Source organism: Zootoca vivipara, chromosome 12 (assembly GCF_963506605.1).
Source record: "Zootoca vivipara chromosome 12, rZooViv1.1, whole genome shotgun sequence".
Lineage (NCBI taxonomy): Eukaryota > Metazoa > Chordata > Lepidosauria > Squamata > Lacertidae > Zootoca > Zootoca vivipara.
Genome location: NC_083287.1, coordinates 40,158,806 through 40,180,029, shown reverse-complemented (window position 1 = coordinate 40,180,029; position 21,224 = coordinate 40,158,806). Strand labels below are relative to the sequence as shown.

Below are 21,224 nucleotides of genomic sequence, written 5' to 3'. Positions count from 1 at the left end.
GGTGACCTTGTAGCTGAGGTAACATTTGAACTGAGGACTTCCTGGGTCACAGTTTGTTCTTAGCATATGCCAAGAAATACAGCATTTAAGTCAAGGATGGGTGAGATATGGCCCTCCAGAAGTTGTTGAGATCCCATCAGGCCCAGTAAGACTGGCCAATGGCCAGGACGCTCAACTCTTATCAGCTCTAGCAACATTTGGAGGGCCAAAGGCTGTCCACTCCTGAGAAGTGAATACACACACAAACACACACACCAGCCAAAAGGGGCACTTATGGGAAACCCAGCCAGATGGGTGGGGTACGTGGACGACTCTGGGGTTGCAGCGCTCATCTCGCTCTATAGGCCGAGGGAGCCGGCATTTATCCGCAGACAGCTTCCAGGTCATGTGGCCAGCATGACTAAGCCGCTTCTGGCGAACCAGAGCAGTGCACGGAAACATCGTTTACCTTCCTGCCGGAGCGGTACCTATTTATCTACTTGCACTTTGACGTGCTTTCGAACTACTAGGTGGGCAGGAGCAGGGACTGAAAAACGGGAACTCACCCCATCGTGGGGATTCAAACCGCTGAGCTTCTGATTGGCAAGCCCTAGGCTCAGTGGTTTAGACCACAGCGCCACCAGCGTCCCAGAATAATGGTTGGGAAACCATATAATCATCTAGCCCAACCCTCTAAAAATATTTGTATTTGGCTAGCAAGCTACATTATATTTGGGGTATTATTCCATTAAAAAATTAATAGGACTTGCTTTCCAAAGTTATTACTCATCTTCCCCACTTCCTCCTCTTTCCCAAAATATGATTACTGATTTTGTGCTAGTGCAACCCAGTTGTCAATTCAAGAACAATGCACACAGAGAGAGAGAGAGAAAGAGAGAAAGAGAGGGGGGGCGGGAGGGAGTGTTCAGCACAGTCAGAGCCTGAGAAGTGGCCTAGCATTAAACTAGCTGGCAGTGGGTTAGCGAGGAACATATTTCAGTTTTAACAAAGTATTTCATACTTTTCAATAAAGAGCATATAAAATTTCCATTGTTCAGATTGTGTTATCTATGGTGTTTGTAATCTGCTGCAACACACGAGGTATTAAAGGTCAACACATTCTTTTTAATTGTCACACACTTCACGCAAAGAAGGCATTGAGTGTCAAACTTTCCATCCATTGTGAGAATTAAATCACCCCATAGGCAAAAGGAAGAAAAGAGAGATGCAAAATGCCTCGAATGACTGACATGCACAGGCTCTGGAGGAAAGAAATCCCCAGTCACAATTCAACCTGACAAAGCAGTCAAACATTTGCAAACAACTGGCTTCGAAAACTTTTGGCGTCAAGCATTTAAGGAAGAGAGAAGTTACTTACTTCAAAGTCCTGTGCGTTTGGGTTTGTTATATTTTAAATCCTAGCCTGGGTATTAAAAAACAAAACAAAAACCCTTGCAGAAAGAAAATTCACAAAAGAAAAAAAAAGTCTACTAAAACGTCTTTTATCCAACAGTAAAAACTAGGCTTCATTTCAGAAGTGGCTCCTCGGCTGAGCTACAATTTCTCTCCGAAACAACATACATTCAGGTACTAAGAAAACAGAGTGACACATCACACAAGTCAGTAGCATGCAGGCTTCACAGTCACAACTGTGGCCAAGATGATTCAGAGCCAGATGAATTTAGAACAGGGCTTTCCAGTGGCGTATGTACACCAAGCAGAGAACATGTGCAAAAGCTATATTCCAAGGAATGAAAGGCTGGATGAAAATGTTATTGGCAAAAACCTCTCTTTAAATGTCCTCAGACACCTGAAATCTTCAACAGAGCAATCCCCCAGTTCAGCATTTCCACCCATCATTGGGATTCTTGCACAGACAACCACAGGCTCTCAAACTTAAGAGGACTAAGCCAAATGCAGTGTGGTAACTTCACACAGGACCAACCTTTTATGGGCTGAACAGTGGAGCTTTGATACCAGCTAATGGACCATAAATAGCTCTTGAAATGCAGAAGGATCATATCAGCTGTTACAACAGGCCTGGCCTGCAGCTACTTCCAAGTCCTTCCCCACTGTCAGAAAGTTTCAGTCCTAGCTTTCATTTCCAGTTTTCAGCACCTGCCCCCCCAAACCCCTCCAAGAAAATATGCAAAAGGGGAAAGAAAGAAAGAAATCAAGTCATTCAGAAAAGAAAAGCCTGGGAAGGACGGGATGAAAGGAAATAAGATACTTCCAAGCAAAGAAAAAAGAGGTACTGTATGCATTGTTTTACCAAGCAAATTGTCCAGTGCCATTGCCTGAGTCACAATACAGGCTGTACTTGCCACACTTTAAAAATAAACAGCATTAGGAAAGTATAAGAGATCTCTTCTAAAAGTTACAGATGAGGTGTTTTTATTTTTAAAAAGTCACTAGGCTTTCTTAATTACTATGTGGATGTTATTGGAAGGTGAGGAACAGAACAATGAACAACAATAAACTTGGATTTTTAGGGGGGGGGCAGTCTAAACAAGAATCCTGTGCTGCAAAGAATATAACAAACTATACAAAAATAAGGAAGATACTAGCATTAAAGCTTTTCATGTGATCAGTGGAACCCAAAACTCCATGGGATTTTATCACACGTAAAGCTCTCTGGGCAGGAAGTTCTTACTTCCTTCAGTGTTGGGTAACTATTCATAAATGTATTAGAACCACACAGGATGTTTCTCAAGTTTCTAAGTTCTTTCACATATACCCTTGGAAAAATAAAGCTCTGGTATCTTTAGTCACCCCAGAAAGTGACTAAATTCCATTATGCATGGAACTGGGATTCACTGTACAGTCCTTGTTTAGGACTCCCAGATAGATAAAGATCAGTTCCTGCATGCAAGAGTCTATTGAGATAAAAAAGATCCTGGGCTGGTGGATGCCAGTCAACAAAGGTTATCTTCCAGGTTAGCTAGTTCTATACCACCTTTCACACCACAGAGTCATAGGGTGGTATACAGCAAATTTATTTATTTAAAATATTTTTAGCATACCAATACATATCTATAAAGCCAATTAAAGTTCTAAATCCAGGTTGAGAAATTTGGGGCCTTTCAGAAGTTGTTGGACTACAATTCTCAGTATCCTCACCACTGGATCTGCTTACTACGGATTATGAGAGTTGGATCCCAACAGCATCCGGATGGCAGGAGTTGAAGTCCCGGCAAGATGTGCAGAGCCACAGGTTGCCCACCCCTATTCTAAAGCAGCTTAGGAGCAGCCATGTCTAGGGATGCTAACCCTACTATAGGTGTCTAGGGAAAGATCAACAGGCACAGGGACATTTGCCCACTGGTTTTTGGGCTGGGAATTAGCTGAGGGCATAGAAGAGTGAAGCTCTGTATTACCTTCAGTGGGGAATATAATGGGGCAGGGAAGCCTGGAGCTCTTCCGAGCTTCAAGATTGTATCCCCTTACAATCTTACGATATTAGACAGTTACAATGAATGTCTTCGTCACAGACATCAAACGACAATAGGGTGAATTCTTGTATGGTCCAGATACATCATCTGGCAATGTTATCAAGAGGCTTCATCTCTGCTCTCTCTCTACAACAGAAGGCCACAGAGAGCAATATCTAAGTATGCATTTTCTGACACTGCACCCCCCCCCACCATCTGGTTTCTGCTTCCTCCATTTGACTTAACAGCTTTAATGACATGGGCCAAATACAATGATCCCTTTGGGTAGGAGGTCACATGAACTCTACAAGCTAAACAGCAACAAGCATGCTCTTGGACTGAAACCAATGAATGAACGGCAAGAGAGCAGTAGCAACAATTCACTTTTTTTTTAAAAAAAAGGCAGCCGTCATCTGTTATCTGTATACATTGAATCCTACATTCTAGGAATGGATGAAAATCTTGTTTCTAAAATATTGCTTAGAAAAAGCAGCGCACAGCTTCGAGTGATGAAGTTCCACTTATAATTAAGCCTGTGTTTTCACAGTACAGGAGACTTATTTACATCTAATGGGCACCTTCAAATTCTATCATAGAATCATAGAGTTGGAAGAGACCACAAGAGCCATCCAGTCCAACCCCCTGCCAAGCAGGAAACAAATCTAAATGGCAGGGGCGTGTAAAAGATTATACAAATGCTAGAGCTGCCCTCTTGCATTTGGCACATATGCTTAGTGTGCTGGGATGCCCTTATAACTGCATTGTTTCTGAAAGCACAGTTGTTAGGAAAGCACAGTTGTTATTGAAAGGGGTGAATTGAAAGCACAGTTGTTATTGAAAGGGGTGGATGGGCTGGCCAACCCTTTGTGGGCAATAGAAAAAGGTACCAAAGTGTCCGGTTCTAATTGTGGCTACAAAGGGAGAACCAGAAGTGTACTCTAAGTCTACTCTCAGTTCAGTTCATTCCTTTGGAATCTGATGTTTTACCAAGTCCATGTCCTGCACCTGACACCACACAATGTAAAGCTGACAGCCAACCTATGTCCTCTTGTCTAACTGGCCTTGTGAGCCCAAATGGGGAGCACTGGCAGGCCCAATAAAGCCCATGGGCCAGAGGTTCACCACTGCTGATGTAAGACATATCTCCACTATGTGCAAATACCTACCTCACAGGGTTGCTGTGAGGATAAAATGGGAAGGGGGAGAACTATGTACACCACACCTTGATCTCCTTAGGAAGAAAGGTACGGTACAAACGTACAAAATAAATAAACATTTTATGCCTATTTAATAGCAATCACTTCTCTGAAGAATGACAAGTTGAGGAGGCTGCTGAGAATTGTACCAAAGAACACTGCCCCTCCCCCCAAAAAACCTATAGTTCCCAGGGTTCCTTGTGGGCAGGGAGTAAAATAAGCATGTCTACTCAAAACCAAGTCTCGTGGAGCTGAATGGGTCTTACCTCCTAGTTAGCATACTTAGTTTGGATTATAGGCTCAGGTTGCAATTCTATGCACATTTAGCTGGGAGCGACATCCATTGAACATAGTGCAAATTACTTCTGAGTAGAAATGCATAGATTTGTGCTACAAGTGCATGGAAAACAAAATATATTGTTAATTGCCCTGCGATGCTCAGATGAAGGGCGGTACAAAAATTTAATAGATAATAAAATGAATAATGAATATGCACATTTGAACTGAGCAGTGTGCTTAGGCTGAAGGCACCAATTTAAAAAAAAAACAGTCACTACTGATACAATCACACACAACAAAATCCATTTGTCCAGAGGCAGAGTGCAGGCGTCACTTGTTAGATGAATGCAACATATCCATTTTAACAAAACAGCCTGTACCAGCACCACACATGGACTTATGCACAGCTTGTATTACTAACGTTCTGCAACCTATCTGCAATGCTTCAGCCAACCCAATTCCAGGGTATAAATTCCCTCCTTTTCTCTTGCTCCTGAATGTGAGACATTTACAAAGCACAAAAGAGATTTTGTTTCTTTTCCCTTATGGTAAAAGTAGACAGCAAACGACACTGTAAAACAAAACAAAACAAAATCCCAGAAGGCTGTACTTCACATACTGAAGGTTTGCTCATTGGCACAGGGCTCCTCCCTTAATACTTGATACTTCTCAATACTAAGGGCAGACAGCTCTCCTTGTAATGGCTTGCCATTAAATGAAAGACTGCCCCCTTCCCATATCCTAACAACTCCAGTGTTTATCACGCCTCCAGCTTCTGGCACCATCATGACAAATGTATCGTGAGCGTCCCTGAACCCATTCAAGGAGCTCATATAAAATAACTTATTTTGCCCATAGTGTGCTCTCTGCTCCAGAGGGAATTAGAGCCCATTGAAAAGTTCACACCGCACAAGGTACACATCAAATAAGAACACAAAAACAAGGAAGGGACTATATTCCTTTAAACAATAGAGTAATTTAAAACAGGCACCTAGTATTTTATTCTTTCCCCTCTAGGAAATAAAAAACACTTACCAGGTTCCATTGTTAGAATCATGGCTCCAACTTCTCTTTCTCTGGACCAAGCCTCACTTATCCAGTGTATGTGAACAATTCAGGGACACAGCCTGGCTTTGTTTTGAGCTTATATCTTCTGGGCTCACCCACCCCTCCTCCCACTTGTGGGAAAAAGACATTGCCTGTACCCTGCCTGCCTAACCATCTCTATTGGCTCATTCACAAACAATTCTACTTAGCATATTCAAGTTTCCCTGAGAGCTTGAAATGACCCAGAGGGACATTTTTGGCTTCCCTAGTTTGTGACTCTGCTCCAGTAGAAGTTAAAGTTCAACCTTTCATCGCTGGCAGCTAGGCTATCTTTAAAGCCTGTTTCTTCCCAGTAGGCCAAATCATTTCCTTAACACAAAGTGCCTGAGTAACTGAGCTCCTCCTCACTACAGAGAGGAAATAAAATTCATGTAGATACTCCTTAGTATGCACAGAGGACTGCCGCCGTCTGTTTATACAACCTGTGGTTTAATATTAGGACCAGCACACAGGAAGGGCTTTAAAATGGCACCTAAGGGCACTCACAAGATCTAAATTTGAGTTTGGGCTCAGATCCAGATCAGTTTTCAATGCTAGAACTCAGCCTTGGAACACATGAAGCTGTGTGGTTTGCTGACCATTACGAATCGTTTACATTTGTTTGTTTCTTGCTTTATATTTGTATTACAGTCGTACCTCTGGTTACGTACTTAATTCGTTCCAGAGGTCCGTTCTTAACCTGAAACCGTTCTTAACCTGAGGTACCACTTTAGCTAATGGGGTCTCCCATTGCCGCCGCACTGCCACCACACGATTTCTGTTCTCATACTGAGGTAACGTTCTTGACCCAAGGTACTACTTCCAAGTTAGCAGAGTCTGTAACCTGAAGTGTTTGTAACCTGAAGCGTTTGTAACCCGAGGTACCACTGTATTAGTTACATTTATATACCACCTTTTTCTTTATACACACGTCTCTCCATTTTATGCTCACAATAACCCTGTGAGGCAGGTTAGGCTGAGAGATAGTTAGTGGTCCCAAGTCACTCAGTGGGCTTCACGGCTGAGTGGAGATTTCAACCCTGGTCTCCCAGATTCAAGTCCAGTACTCTAACCAATAAACCACTCTGGTGCTTCCACACCTGCAATGGCAGAGAAAGGGGGTGTGGTGGGGGCGGACCACCCCGGGTGTCATCCCTGAGGGGGTGGTGACATTCAGTGTGCTGGCCGCCCACGACTCCCAAACCTACCAGGAGCTGTTGGGGAAAAGGTGGAGCTGTGCCACTTTGCTGGTGGCATTCCCCCCTCCCCCTCCCTTTTGACAGCTGGGGGAGGCTTGGGGGTCATGGGTGGGTGGTGTACCGAATGTCCGTGATTGGCAGCTCACTCCACCCCCGGCTGCAGGGCGCGCGTGTCGCTCTGTGCACCCAAGAGGCTATCCCGTGCCTGGGAGGGCACCCTCAGTGCGCCGCCCCCCTCGGGAGTGCACACGCCCTGGGCAGCATGGTCATATGCTGCGCCGCTGCTCCCTCAGTGTCTGTCTCTATTATTAATATAATACCAATGTTATACACTGCCAAGAGGCTTACTTCTTGAGGCTACTGATATAAATAGCATGCATGGTGCCAGGCTACAGCCAGGAAGACCCAGGTTAAAATTCCTGCTCATCTATGAAGTGTGTGAATGAACTTGGTCCAGCCACTCTCCCTCTCAGCCTAACATACTTGGTGTGGTTGTTAAGCAGAGAAAACTAAGGAAGTTTTCTGCTTAACAACCCTATCCATGTCCATTGGCTTGAGTTCCTTGTAGGATGGATGGGATAAACATATGAGTAAGAAAAAAAGAAAAGGGAACTGTGCAGGCAGCCAGAGTCTATACACAAGGTCCCAGAAGAATTTGTAGGTGTGAGCAGGGGGTGAAGGGGGACCTGTGGCCCTCCAGATGTCACTGAATTCCACCTTCCATGAACCACACCCGACATAGCTAATGGTTAGTAATGATTAAAGGAGGAGTCCTACAATGTCCAGAGAATTTGCAGGTTTCCTATTCCTGGGTAAGACTGTTTCACATTACCTCTTCTCCGGTGCCATGGAGATCTGAATTTTACCTGTGCTTTTAAAGCATTCTGATCCTCATTCACAAAGAGGAATGACCCACCCACTGGGGAGTGAAACAAGCAAGGTAACTAAAAGATGCTACTACACATATATTATTCATGTGTTTCTTACAAATCACTCTGCAAGGTAGAGCTTTCCAAACTTTTCACGTTGGTGACACACTTTTTAGACATGCATCATTTCGCAACACAGTAATTCAGTTTTACCAGCAACTAACCCATTTCCAACCCTGGGAGGAGCACAGGGAGTGTTTGCATGACATACTAATGTATCATGACACACAGTTTGGAAAGTTTTGTTGTAAGGCATTGTATTCAGTATTATTGGACCTGAATTGTGGATAGGTTTTGAGGCTGAGATACTGTGGCTTGCCAAAGTTTATGGCAGATGAGATATGAAGTGTGGTCTTCCTGAATTATAGCTCAGTCTCTTGACCACTACATTGTACCAGATCTCCAGCAGAGATAAACCAGTAACTGTAGTTATGGTCACACCTGAGGCTATTTCTATGGAGGGAATAAAAGTATTTTTAAAAGCTCCAGTCAATTCTCCCTCATGTGATATCAAATGATTAGGAAGCACCCCACAGCTTCTTCATTAGGAAACTTTTATATGGAGCATGGGAAACTTGAATCTCAACACTAGCATTCCAACTGGATAATGAAGGTAGGGGGGGGGGAACTCCTTATAACATGCTAAGATTCTCCATTCATAATAAGTGAAATGAAAAGGGGTGAGATGGTTTGCAACAGCTCACATGCAACTCAGATTTCTAATTCAAAGTAGAGTGTATCTTATTAGCTCAAATAGTTAGCAGTTCATGCCTATTTTTGGAAGTTCTGTAGAGGGGGGAAACAAAGCACTGCCTTTATCTGTCCTGGTGACAAGACCAACTGCACATCATTCTAAATAGAGTGGAAGCGGGAGAGCTACTGCTCAACACATTTGCTATGATTACTTGCACAGGGAGCCAAGTCCTTCTTTGCCAGAAGTCACAAAGGGAAGGCAGAAGAGTATTGGTTCCACCTGTCATAGTGAGTAGGATGTCCTCCTCACCAGCTCTCCTGCATAAGGCGATGATCTTTTCTAAATAAAAAAAATTATGTATGTATCTATGTATGCATGTGGAGCTTCACTGAGTAACATAACCAAAACAAATCCCTCAAAACAAATCCCTACCCCATAGTGATTACCATTTAGAATTCAATGATACAGGAGACAACATGAGGGAAGTAAAGATAGGAGCCGGGCTATCAAGAGATGAATTTATAGAAGCCAGAAAGTTAAGTAGTATTACTAAATTACAAGGCATTTGTCATGGATTTGTTCAGTTGTGCTCTAGTTTAAAAGACGAAATAGCACAGTTCCCAAGTCCTGACAAGGTCTCTGATTTGCTTTGTCCTGGAACAAAATATATACACTATAAAATCATAGAACGGTGGAGTCGGAAGGCATTATGAGGGTCATCTAGTCGAAGCCAGCAATGCAGGAATCTTTTGCCCAACATAGGGCTTGAACCCACGACCCTGAGATTAAGAGTCTCATGCTCTACCAACTGAGCTATCAAACTGAAGTTTGTCTAATTCCGGCACCCTAGTTTACAAAACTATAATTTTGTAATTTCACATGCTATATATTGCTTTGTTGTATTTTTTTATGAAAACGTGGGCTATAAATATGTCGATAAATAAAAGATGCAACATACTGCTTTACGCTTTTGAGGCCAGGTGCTTAGGCCAGCAAATGCTGAATGAACATGGATTCTGTGTGGGGTGGGAGAGAATAGCAGAGCTCCTCTTTTACATTTTACCACAATGTGCAATACCTAGCTGCTTCTGTGTTAGATCCCTGGTTGCCCAAGTTGGGGGGGGGGGACTTTCCTAAGAGTTCCCATAAAAAAGGACTCTGGAACTTGTGACCCGTGAAGCTGAATGCAACCCACCAGCAATATATGCTGGGGATTGGTAAAACTGGCACAGTGATATAGCTCAGTGGCTGCTCAGCTTGGGGTCTTCTTGCCAGCCACTCCGCCTGTTGAGGAAATCTTGTTCTCCAGCTGACCTGCTTGATGTAGAAGATTTCTCCTTTCCATCCATACTTGGGAATACAAACATTGGTCCCATCAAGGCAAAGACTCCAACCACTTTTTGCCTTGCTTATAAAAAAGGATGCCCACAGCTGGTATGAAATTATGGGAGTTGGCTCCTTTCTGTTGCTTCTCTGAGCTGCTCTTAAGCTAAACAGCAATAATTCCTCGGGCTCTCTGAAGCATTCTGGAATCCTGTTCAGCATTACTCTAACAGGAATTTATAATGCTTCAGAGAGCCTGAAACCCCAGGTAAAAATACGAGAGGGAAACATTATGTGTTTAAAATGCCAATGGGTTTCCTTTCCACCCACCCACCCCTGTCCCATCCCCAACAATGGATGAATGGGAAACAATTGCTTTCTTTTTGCTGCTACACAGAAGTGACTGATTATTTTGTGTAAAGCCCCCCGAAAAGCTCCTGACAGGGATACTAACATGTAGCTGACAACTTAAGTGGTCTGCTAGCCAAATTCAGACAGTTGAATTAGGATCTCTTTTGACATTAGAGAGAGAGAGAGGAAGCTTGCATAATTTCAGCTCACACCACGCTTTGCATAATCACAGAACCAACACTACACAAAGCAGGGCAATAATTAATCCTTCCCTAGATTATAGTATTGTGTGGCGCTCTTGCACTCTCTCAGGTCTGGGCTGGGCTGCGTGCCTTTGCAAAGGCTGAGTGGTCATCACAGACTCCGCTGCTGATCAAGGTACATCAGGCTATACTCCAGAGGCAGCAAAAAGTAAAAGGAGCTCCAGGGACATTAAAAAAGGTAGCTTATCACCCCGATATGCACATGCCTCTTCTGAGGACCAGGAACCCCACTCCCTACATTGGTATTACTACAACTACTGTTAACTGTGCTAATAAGAATGTGGGGTGTTGGGGGTTAGGGTTTATGGTAGTAATTTGTAATTTTTAATAGTAAATACTGCCTACAAGGACCCCCAAGCTAATATATATTCATTAAAAAACAATAATACAGGTAAAAGAACCAATGAAGAAACACACCAAATAAAAATAAAATGAAATAATTAATTTTAAAAGAGCCCAGAATTTAAATCCCATCAAAAGTCAACTTAAACTTGGTCTAGTGTTATATGAACCGTAAAATTTGTAACAGGCAATAGTCTGGCTGCTGCATTTTGCCCCCTCTCCTAGTGGTTGTGCTGTGGAGAGAAAATGGCATAGATCCAGAGCCTTTGGAACAAAGATGTGAAGCATAAAGTGCATATAGACATGCCCATTTCCTACCCTCAAATGTTTCAATGTCTGAGCATCAGAGCACATGTGGCTGGAAACTTTCTTTAGTAGTCGATCTCTGCTCAAGGGTGCCATTGTGGAACAAAGCTCGTTGGTTTTTCAGATATAGATATAGATATAGATTAGATATAGATATAGATATATAGATATAGATGTATAACACAGGCACCCCCAAACTTCAGCCCTCCAGATGTTTTGGACTACAATTCCCATCATCCCTGACCACTGGTCCTGTTAACTAGGGATCATGGGAGTTGTAGGCCAAAACATCTGGAGGGCCACAGTTTGGGGGTGCCTGGTATAACATCTAGGTTTTAGTTTTCATTGTTGTTTTCAAAAGGAATACAGCACTGGTAAAAAAAAATGCTTACCTTAATGGCTGTCCATGATTTCACAGCTAGACAGCCTTCTGAATCCCAATGCTCAACAGAGAACTTCAATCTGAAGGCACTTTTATCTACATAAAAACAACACAAAACAGGCATTATTTAAATGCGAAGCAGCACCCAACAAGATTGAACGACCCCCCTGCCAGTGATGTCAGTTGATAGACAGGTGGACATGGTTTTAGAGAAATGACCTTACAGGCCTGCAGGATAGAGGTTCCACACCCTTGCTGCAACAGTTGCATCTAGCGAGAATTCATTTTCAAAACTGATTATATATATATATATATTCTGTGTCTGCACAGATTTCAGCTGAACAGGACGAGATTTGGATTACAGGGTTTTGAATGAGGTCTTTGCTTCCAAGAAGGCTCATAAAAGTTAATTTCATTAAACAGGATAGTAGAGAGTCGACTCCTAAACAACTAAACACTCCACCATTGTATATCAATGAACAGGTTTATCACCAATTCACCATATGTCCTTCCTACCATGATATCAAACAATAGGCTTTGAGGAGAATGTTCAGTTTTGCTATTTCTGTTTACATAAGAGTATCACATATGGAGGGGACCCGTTTGTGACTTGTATTCTTGTGCTTACAAGTGTAGTGTTGATACAAGATATTAAGTAATATTATTTGCTCAGGTTGTAATAAACATTAACCACACTGAATGTATTATGATACATTTTTTCCACTATAGCTTCATGTGCAGAATTAAACAAACACTTACGCCTGACTTGCTTTCATACCTTTAAGGAGTTCCAAATGACTCTCTTATCCAGACTCCCCCCCCCAAAAAAAACACCCCACGGATGAGGCCCACACTTAGGTCTGGCTGCCTCCCTCATCCCTCGATCATTTCTGCCAGCCAGCCAGCCTTTGGGGCATTTTAGGGCATGTTCCATGGGGCAGAGTTGTCCCACAAGAGGTGACGGTGATCAGCAGGCCCACAGCCACAGCGGAGGGGAGGGGAGGGGAGGGGTCGCTACAGAGGCACTTGTTCCCTGGGTAGCGATTAATCCTCACCCCCTTCTAGTACAATGTGCAGGCAAAACCATGGGAGAACCAATAGAGCCCATTCCTTTCTTCCCAGTAGAAGATGCTACAATGTTTGGGGCTTTTGATCGGGAGAGAGGTGGACACAATTAAATATGAGTGACTGTCCTGATCGAGGTCCAAATGATTGTGCATGCTGTGAAGGAAGCTAGCACCTCTTCCTACAACTGACTCCTCTCTTCACTCCAGCACCTGGATGGGTTTCCCCATAGGTCAGCAGGGTGGGAGTGGGGGGAGGCCCTGGCCCAACCCATTACAGTATATAGCAGGAAATCTGCTGTCATTATACAAAAGGGGACAGATAAAAATCCATTTATTCAAAGCAGTTTACTTTTCAGCCAAAAAAAGGCTTACAAATTATTATTATTATTATTATTATTATTATTATTATTATTAATTAAGGCAGTCCCTGCCCTCCGGATTGCAACCAAAAAGACATGACACAAAAGGAAAAGGGGAGGAGGAAAAAAGCAAACTCTGTAACCAGTTCGTGAAGTTGCACATCTTTTAATGGACAACTGGGATGGAAACAGTTCAGGTAGCCTGATGGGATAGCTACTGATGGAAAGGCAACTGTTGAACAACAAAGGCAGCTGGTTTCTCAGCAGAGCTGCCAGAATAACCCTGCTTCCCTTTTCTGCATATGACCAATGTGTTAACAGCTGTTGCCAGCTTACATCATCAAAGTGGAAATTAGGCAAGAAAATACTGAGGGGGACTATTGGCTACTGGGGAATGAGTGGAGAGTGAGACGATCCAACATTTCTGTGGTTTATTCGTACTCCAGTGAAAATTCTGTACAGTCACAAAGATCCTCCAAAAGCAACTTGCAAGGCCTGACTTTCTGCCTTCCAAACAACTGGTATTAAGCTTCAACTAAGCTTCGTTCTTAATTTACAGTTTGTGGTTTGTCTAGAGTCAGACAAACTAAGATAACATGCTAGACTAATCGTGCAGAAGCTTTTGGCCCTCCATATGTTTTTGAACTACAACTCCCAAAATCCCTGTCCATTGACCATGCTTGCTGGAGCAGAAGGGAGTCGTAGTTCAGCAACATAGGGAGGGCCAAAGGTTCCCAACATCTATGCTAACCCAAGCCACACATTAGCTCATAGCAGCATGGCAGAAGCGGGAATGGGGGAGAAGCAAAGCAACCACCATCTCCTTTCTGAGAACTTGCATGCTAAAGTTTGGCTTAGCATTACATGCAAACCAAGCCAGAATTACTGAAGCACTTATTCTGCATGCATTCTCCATCTCTGTGAGCAGACCTCATGGTTATAGCATCAAATCCAACATTCGTACATTAAAAACAACAACAACCCTGGCTTTGTGTTAACATTGATGGCAACTAGCCACAATGACTGTGTTCTGTTTCTACAGTCAGAGGCATTATGACTCTAAATACCAGATGATGGGAACCGCAGGAGAGGGGAGCTGCTGTTGTGCTCATGTCTCACTTGCAGGCTTCCCACTGATATCTGGTCAGCCACTGTGAGAAAGAAGATGCTGGCCTAGATGTGCCATTGCCTCACTGTGTGTTCTTCTCTTGCCTAATGAAGAGTTCTGGAGAACTCAAAGACTTGCCACACTTCTGTTGGTTCTAATAAAGTTGCCCAACTGCAGATTTCCACATTTTCTATTATAGACCAACATGGGTATCTGCTTAGTATAAACAAACAATGTTCATAATGCCATTACTAACATTTGCGCAATGCCTTAGTCTGCTACCTGTTTTTAGATGCAGCCTCAAATTCTTCTTAATGCTGTGGCTTTGTTGTATATTTTAGTGTTATGTTTTTCACTGCCCTGGCCAGTAATTTTGGATGGAGGGTGGTATGCAAAAGTTTTAAACAAGCCAAATATAAAACCAGTTAGTTCTTCATAGAATATCCACCAGTATCAATTACTTCACATAATGCTTCCTTTTCTTTTCTTTTCTTTTCTTTTCTTTTCTAAGTTTGACTTCCTTTCCCTGTCATGATTCATTAAAGGGAGCCCTGCTGTATCAAATGTCCACCTAGTTCAACTTTGAGGCCAGCCCTACCATTGGACAAAAGCAGACACCTCAAGTAGCAGGTGCTGGGAGGCTGGGAGCCATTCGCCTAGGCTAGCCTGATGCTGTCAGTGTTCAAGTCAGAGTCATCAGCCCGACAGGTCATGTTATGTACATAGAAGAGGGGGGACCATTTTGTCCTCAGGCAGCAAAGTGTCTTTTCAGCTAGCCCTGCATCCCAGAATGGCCAGCCAGTTGTCTCCAAGAAGCCCACAAGCATGATTTAAAGACAATAGCCCTCCACCATTGCTGCCCCACTCAGCAACAAGTTTTCAGCCTATACTGATTTTGAACATGGAAGATCCAAAGAGCTATCATGTTTAACAGCTACTGATATACTATCCTCCATTAACATGTCCAATCCCCTTTTAAATCTATCTCAGGTAGCGGCCATCCAGCATCCTGTGGCAATGAATTTTTTTTCCAGTATAAAAACCCACTCCCAAGAAAAGAACCAAGTGCTCTCCAATAGCACCTTACGAATACCTGAACAAAGAATGCACGACGCTGCTGTCCTCATAGCTCAGGGGTGAAGGCTGTGGTCTTAAAAGGTTAGCAGTATGATGCTGGGAGAATTATTTGGGGTCCGTGCTAATAATAGCGATATGAATGTGCAACCCTTTCCAAATTACCCAGGGTTATAGAGCACAAACACAGAGGATGACTCCTGTAAATAGCACTGTGCATATTCATGTATTGGGTCATGTAACATGGAAGTTTGGCAAACATGCTGAAGAATTTACTATGCTTCTCATGCGGAGCAGCTAGTAGTAGAACAGGCCTGCCCACATTCCCAGTAAGTAGAGGATTCAACAGCAGGATGTTTTAAGATCATTTGCTGGGAGATATATTGAGGGACATAAAGGGGGGGAAAGAATAGTGAGTATCTGCTGCAGAACAGGACTACTTACATGACTGCTGTTTGAGATTTGCTTCAAGTGGGAAATCTGCACCGAAACGCTACACTATCTTTACAGGAGTTCCCATCATCACACACTGACCTCTAGTGTACTAAGAAAGAATCAAGCTTACCAGGGAGCTAGCAAAAAGCTTGTGAAAACAAGAAGAGGGGCAAGGAGACTGAGGCTGCATTTAGACACCACTTTATTCCTTACCTATTAATTTTCACATTTTGTGTGATCTTTCACATGACTTTCACATGACTTAAAAGCCACTCTTGAAAGTCTGGTGAAATCTAGCAGATGTTCAGCTCTCATTTCCATGCTAATTGTTTCCAGGGAAAAAATTTTTTTAAAAAAAAAACTATTTGCAGTCCCTTTAACTCAGAAAATCACGGGAGTTTTGAATTTTTATCTTCCTGCAGTTTTCAGGATCATGCCGCTGCAGCTGCTAACGCGACGAAATATAGGGTGTTATCATGGCATGCAGTTCTTTTCTGCCCTTTAAAATTTTAATGCAATACAGAGGCCTGTCCATTAGAAAGCCACAGTTCTGTAATAATAATAACAATAATTTATTATTTATACCCCGCCCATCTGGTTTCCCCAGCCACTCTGGGCGGCTTCCAACAGGAGATTAAAATACAACGATTCATCCAAAATTAAAGAGGGCTGCCTTCAGATGTCTTCTAAAAGTCTGATAGTTCTTTCTTTGACATCTGGTGGGAGGGCGTTTCACAGGGTGGGCGCCACTACCGAGAAGGCCCTCTGCCTGGTTCCCTGTAATTTCGCTTCTCGCAGTGAGGGAAACCTCCAGAAGGCCCTCGGAGCTGGACCTCAGTGTCTGGGTTGAACGATGGGGGTAGAGACGCTCCTTCAGGTATACTGGGCTGATGCCACTTTGGGTTTTAAAGGTCAGCACCAACACTTTGAATTGTGCCCAGAAACGTACTGGGAACCAATGTAGGTCTTTCAAGACCAGTGTTCTGTGGTCTCGGCGGCCATCCCCAGTCACCAGTCTAGCTGCCGCATTCTGGATTAGTTGTAGTTTCCAGGTCACCTTCAAAGGCAGCCCCATGTAGAGCGCAGTAGTCCAAGTGAAAGATAACCAGAGCATGCACCACTCTGGCGAGACAGTCTGCGGGCAGGTAGGGTCTCAGCCTGTGTACCAGATGGAGCTGATAGACAGCTGCCCTGGACACAGAATTGCCCTGCACCTCCATGGACAGCTGCACACCTGCTCCTTCAGGGGCACAGTTGCCCCATTCAGGACCAGGGAGTCCCCCAACCCACCCGCCCCCTGTCCCCCCAAAACAGTACTTCTGTCTTTTCAGGATTGAAAAGACGCCATCCAACTTCCAACTGCCTCCAGACACTCACACAGGACCTTCACCGCCTTCACTTGTTCCAATTTAAAAGAAAGGTAGAGCAACAGGTACTGCAGTGTAAAAGGACTGTTGGAAACTGGGACAGAAGCACTAGCACTATAACCACTATAAAATTTGCACAATAAACCCAATGTCTAACGGCAACCTTAGTGTCTCTTTACACTGGTCTAGCTCTCCTGGCCCCTGTTAGCACTACAGCTATTGAAGGGATCACTGAATTGGCTCCCTAATATATTACTTTTGCACTTACTCTATAAAACATACTTAAGGGGGTAGGAGACCAAAATAAAACTACTCATAAAAGGGTGCTAATAACTATCGAGACAAATGGTATTGGGAGAAAAGAGAAACAATTACAGAGAAATTTAAATACTGTAGTCTAATATTTATAGAAATGCATTTATACTTCAACATTTGCACACTAATCATTTTCCTACAGTATCTGTGGTGGTGCGTGCAGAAAGTGCCTTCTTGAGCGTTGGACTCCACTATGCATCTTGTCGGCTCAATCTGCCAAAGCATGTGTTCACATGCAGGGAAGTCTCTAACTCACTCCTACCACCACAGGAAATTGGGGCAGCAGCATAACTTTCCAGTTTGCTTCAAGGAAAATGTGTCTTGGACAGCGTAGAAACAACAACAGCAGGCCAAGCTTCCATCTACTTCCACCCCCAAATTAAGGCTGTGTTTTTCAGCTGAGCCAACATAAAGATAGCTGAAAAGTAGCATCACTGACTCTATTACTTAATTTAAAGCGGTGGCAGCAAGAGAAGCTCCTCTCTAGTCCCATTATCTTGGGGGCAGGGAATAGAGAAGAGGAAAACTCTGATCCTAAACTTCCACTGCCTTGCAGGATATCTTTGGGAGAAGAAAAGGTTAAGGAGTAAACCCTACACAAATCCAGAGTGGAGTCCCTAAGACAGCTGGATTGCACCTTGTACACCTCCTTCAGGCAACTCATGCAGCCAAGCTGGGGCCAAGCGCATTGCTCTGCTTTCCTTTGGCCAAGAAGCAGCGTTCAGCCCAGGACTGCCATACACACTGCCCAGACTTGTTTTGCCCCAGGGTCCTTTGGTGCTGCTAAGTTTGACACCACCCCTGGAGTCATACTCCATTGTCTCTCGAGACAGACAGATGCCAACAAAAACATTGTGGTGGTGTGGTAAGGATTACACATAATTAATGCAGAGTTTTCAACCTAGAAGGCTTCTCATAACACCAGGAAACAAAGGTTTGTTATTGTTTAAATCTATACATATTGTTCACACAACATAACTATTGTAATTGTATACTGATTGCTGAGCAGATTGAAACCAATATTTGGGTTAGGGCTGGTTCACACATCCTTCATCATCACATGAGGACGCATGTATGGAATGGGCCAAAGAAAATAAAACTATTGCAGCTAACACTTTCAAGCTGCCTCAAATGCAAATGTTTTCAATGGAGGCGGTTCACACACTATATAATATAATAAAAATAATTTATTATTTACACCCCGTCCATCTGGCTGGGTTTCCCCAGCCACTCTGGGCGGCTTCCAACAGAAGTATTAAAATACAATAATTTATTAAACATTAAAAGCTTCCCTAAACAGGGCTGCCTTCAGATGTCCTCTAAAAGTCTGGTAGTTGTTTTTCTCTTTGACATCTGGTGGGAGGGCGTTCCACAGGGCGGGTGCCACTACCGAGAAGGCCCTCTGCCTGGTTCCCTGTAACTTGGCTTCTCGTAGCGAGGGAACTGCCAGAAAGCCCTCAGCACTGGACCTCAGTGTCTGGGCAGAACAATGGAGGTAGAGACGCTCCTTCAAGTATACTGGACCGAGGCCGTCCTCTCACGCGTAGACAAATGTGCATCCTGCATCTCAAAGAATTGACATGGTGTTTTAGTGAGGACACTTGCACATGCTACATCCAGTTTTACGGCTGACTTTTAGCTCCTATTAAGACTTCAGCAATACCAGACATCATTGGACAACCCAGCAGAGTTAACCCGAGGGAGATTAGACGTAGGCAAATAAGGGAATTATGAATTATGAACCTGAACTGACAAGGCATCAAGTCAAATGTAACAAGAAGCTGCTTAAAAATGCAAATTGAAATGTTAAAACCCTTTTATCAGCTCCATTAGAAAGTTACTTCAAGGGAACTGGATCCATTTTCTCCCCACTCTGACCCCAATTAGAAGTTTAAAATGTCTCTCTAAGCAGTATAATGTAGAATTTGGTTGTGTAAGAGAAATATTTAAAACGGGAAAGCAGAAGAGGTCTAGATGGACAGCCTGTAATTGAAGCACCAAGCACAATTATGCCATTTCTCCTCATTGCCCCATCTACAGAACAGGACTTATTCATTATTTCATTAAGTGCAAGGATCAGACCCAAACATGGGCTTCCATAGCATTCAATTTGTGTTTCTGAGCCTCTAAAATGAACAGGAAACAATGCACCTTCCAGTCTGCACCAGCATATGAAGAAATTGGAACCTTTACATTAATTAAACCAGGACTAGGTGATATGGTGCCCTCCAGAAATCGTGGACTATTGCTCAGATAATCATGGCTGCTGGACCTTCTTGGGAGTTGCAGTCACAACCTATCACCTACTCTTGAAGGATTGTGAATAACCTCACATACTGGGGGTGGGGGATCTTCCCAGTGTTGGGCAGTTGTGCACCATGGGATGCTCAGGTGGCTTACTTAAAACTGGGGAGGGGGGGGCGGGGAATCCAAGCTTAAGGCAGAGTAAAAAATGCATATACCATTTCCAAAGTTATAGGAATTTTTCATGCATGACTGGAAGAGCAGAATTTACGGCAGAGCCAACCCATAAAAGGATTACAAAACAGAGTGTGAAAAATCTATTTCCCCTTCCTCTGTTTTGTAGAGCAAAGATTGCTTGTTCTTTCATAAAAAGTTGTACAAGGACAAATTCTGTTTTGCCTTATGTACAGTTCTGGTTGTTGCACTTCAAATCTGTGGAGGATAAGGCTATTAAAAGCTACTGGCCATGTTTCTTTCCAGTGTCAGGTGCAATACGGCTCTAAATATCAGTTGCACGGAATCACAAGCAGGGAGAGAGTACTGTTGAGCTCAGGTCCTGCACGTGGTCTTCCATGGTGAGAAAAAGGTGCCATGATGAGAAAAAGGTGCTAGACTAGACTGGCCTTTGGTCTGAACAAACAGGGCTCATCTCATGTCCTTCTTATGTCCATGAAATGAAATAAAAGAATGTTTTCCCATTTGTAACAGCTCAGATCTACAAAATTCAGTGAATGTTTTCCTTGAACCATGCTGGTCCAGTCCATAAGCCAGTCCCTTTAGAAACCTTTGTAGATGCTACTGGTTGGCTGTGTTATTGGCTGCATCCATTAAAGATGACAAGCCAGGCAAGTGCAGGCTTCTTAAGCAAAGTGCCACATGCCCATTGCATATTTCTGATCAACAACAGAGAGGCCTACTTGCAAAGCAGCTATTTGCCAACCATATGGATCTCTTTAAACATATCCATCTGGGTACATCTTGAACACGCTAATAGTAGCAATGCTTCAAAGAGAAGTCTGAAATATAAAAGGGGAAACCTAAGCTGACCAAATCAGATGTCAAAAGAGAATGACTTGCAGGAAATACACCTGCAAACTTTGCAATCTATCCCCGCTCCCCGTGTTTTTTTTTTAATTGACCACAATTTACTATTTTATTCATCCATTTCTATATAATTATACTGTACAGAAGTTTGTGCAATTCTCTATTTTTTTTAATATATTTTATTAATTTTCCAATTAAAACCAATTATATCACATTCATTATTTCAAATTATACACATATATATATCAATCAAACCGAATGTTATGCCAAATCGTCTAAAGAATTTTTTATTTGGGTTCCCATGCTTCAAGAAGTTGGGGATTCCTCGCAACCGTCCACTGCCGTCTTTTTCCTAAAGTTCAAATCGTCCTCCAAGTTCATAATAATCCAGATCTTCCCCTTACAGTCACATAGATGTTTTCCACTTTCAACCGATTGTTTCCCAGCTGCT

General features: G+C 43.1%; 1 protein-coding gene across 6 annotated transcripts in view; it reads right to left on the bottom strand.

Moving 5' to 3' along the window:
- The window catches only part of SVIL (supervillin), a 153,924-nt gene that overhangs the window by 101,239 nt on the left and 31,461 nt on the right, over positions 1–21,224 (bottom strand). For 3 of the 6 annotated variants that reach the window (XM_060280865.1, XM_060280867.1, XM_060280866.1), the window contains exon 2: positions 11,771–11,856. Coding sequence is in view for 1 of the 6 variants with exons in the window: in XM_035130344.2 (XP_034986235.2) it covers positions 5,921–5,942 (22 nt within the window). In the remaining 5 variants the exon portion in view is untranslated. The other 3 variants (XM_060280868.1, XM_060280869.1, XM_035130344.2) reach the window with 2 other exon arrangements.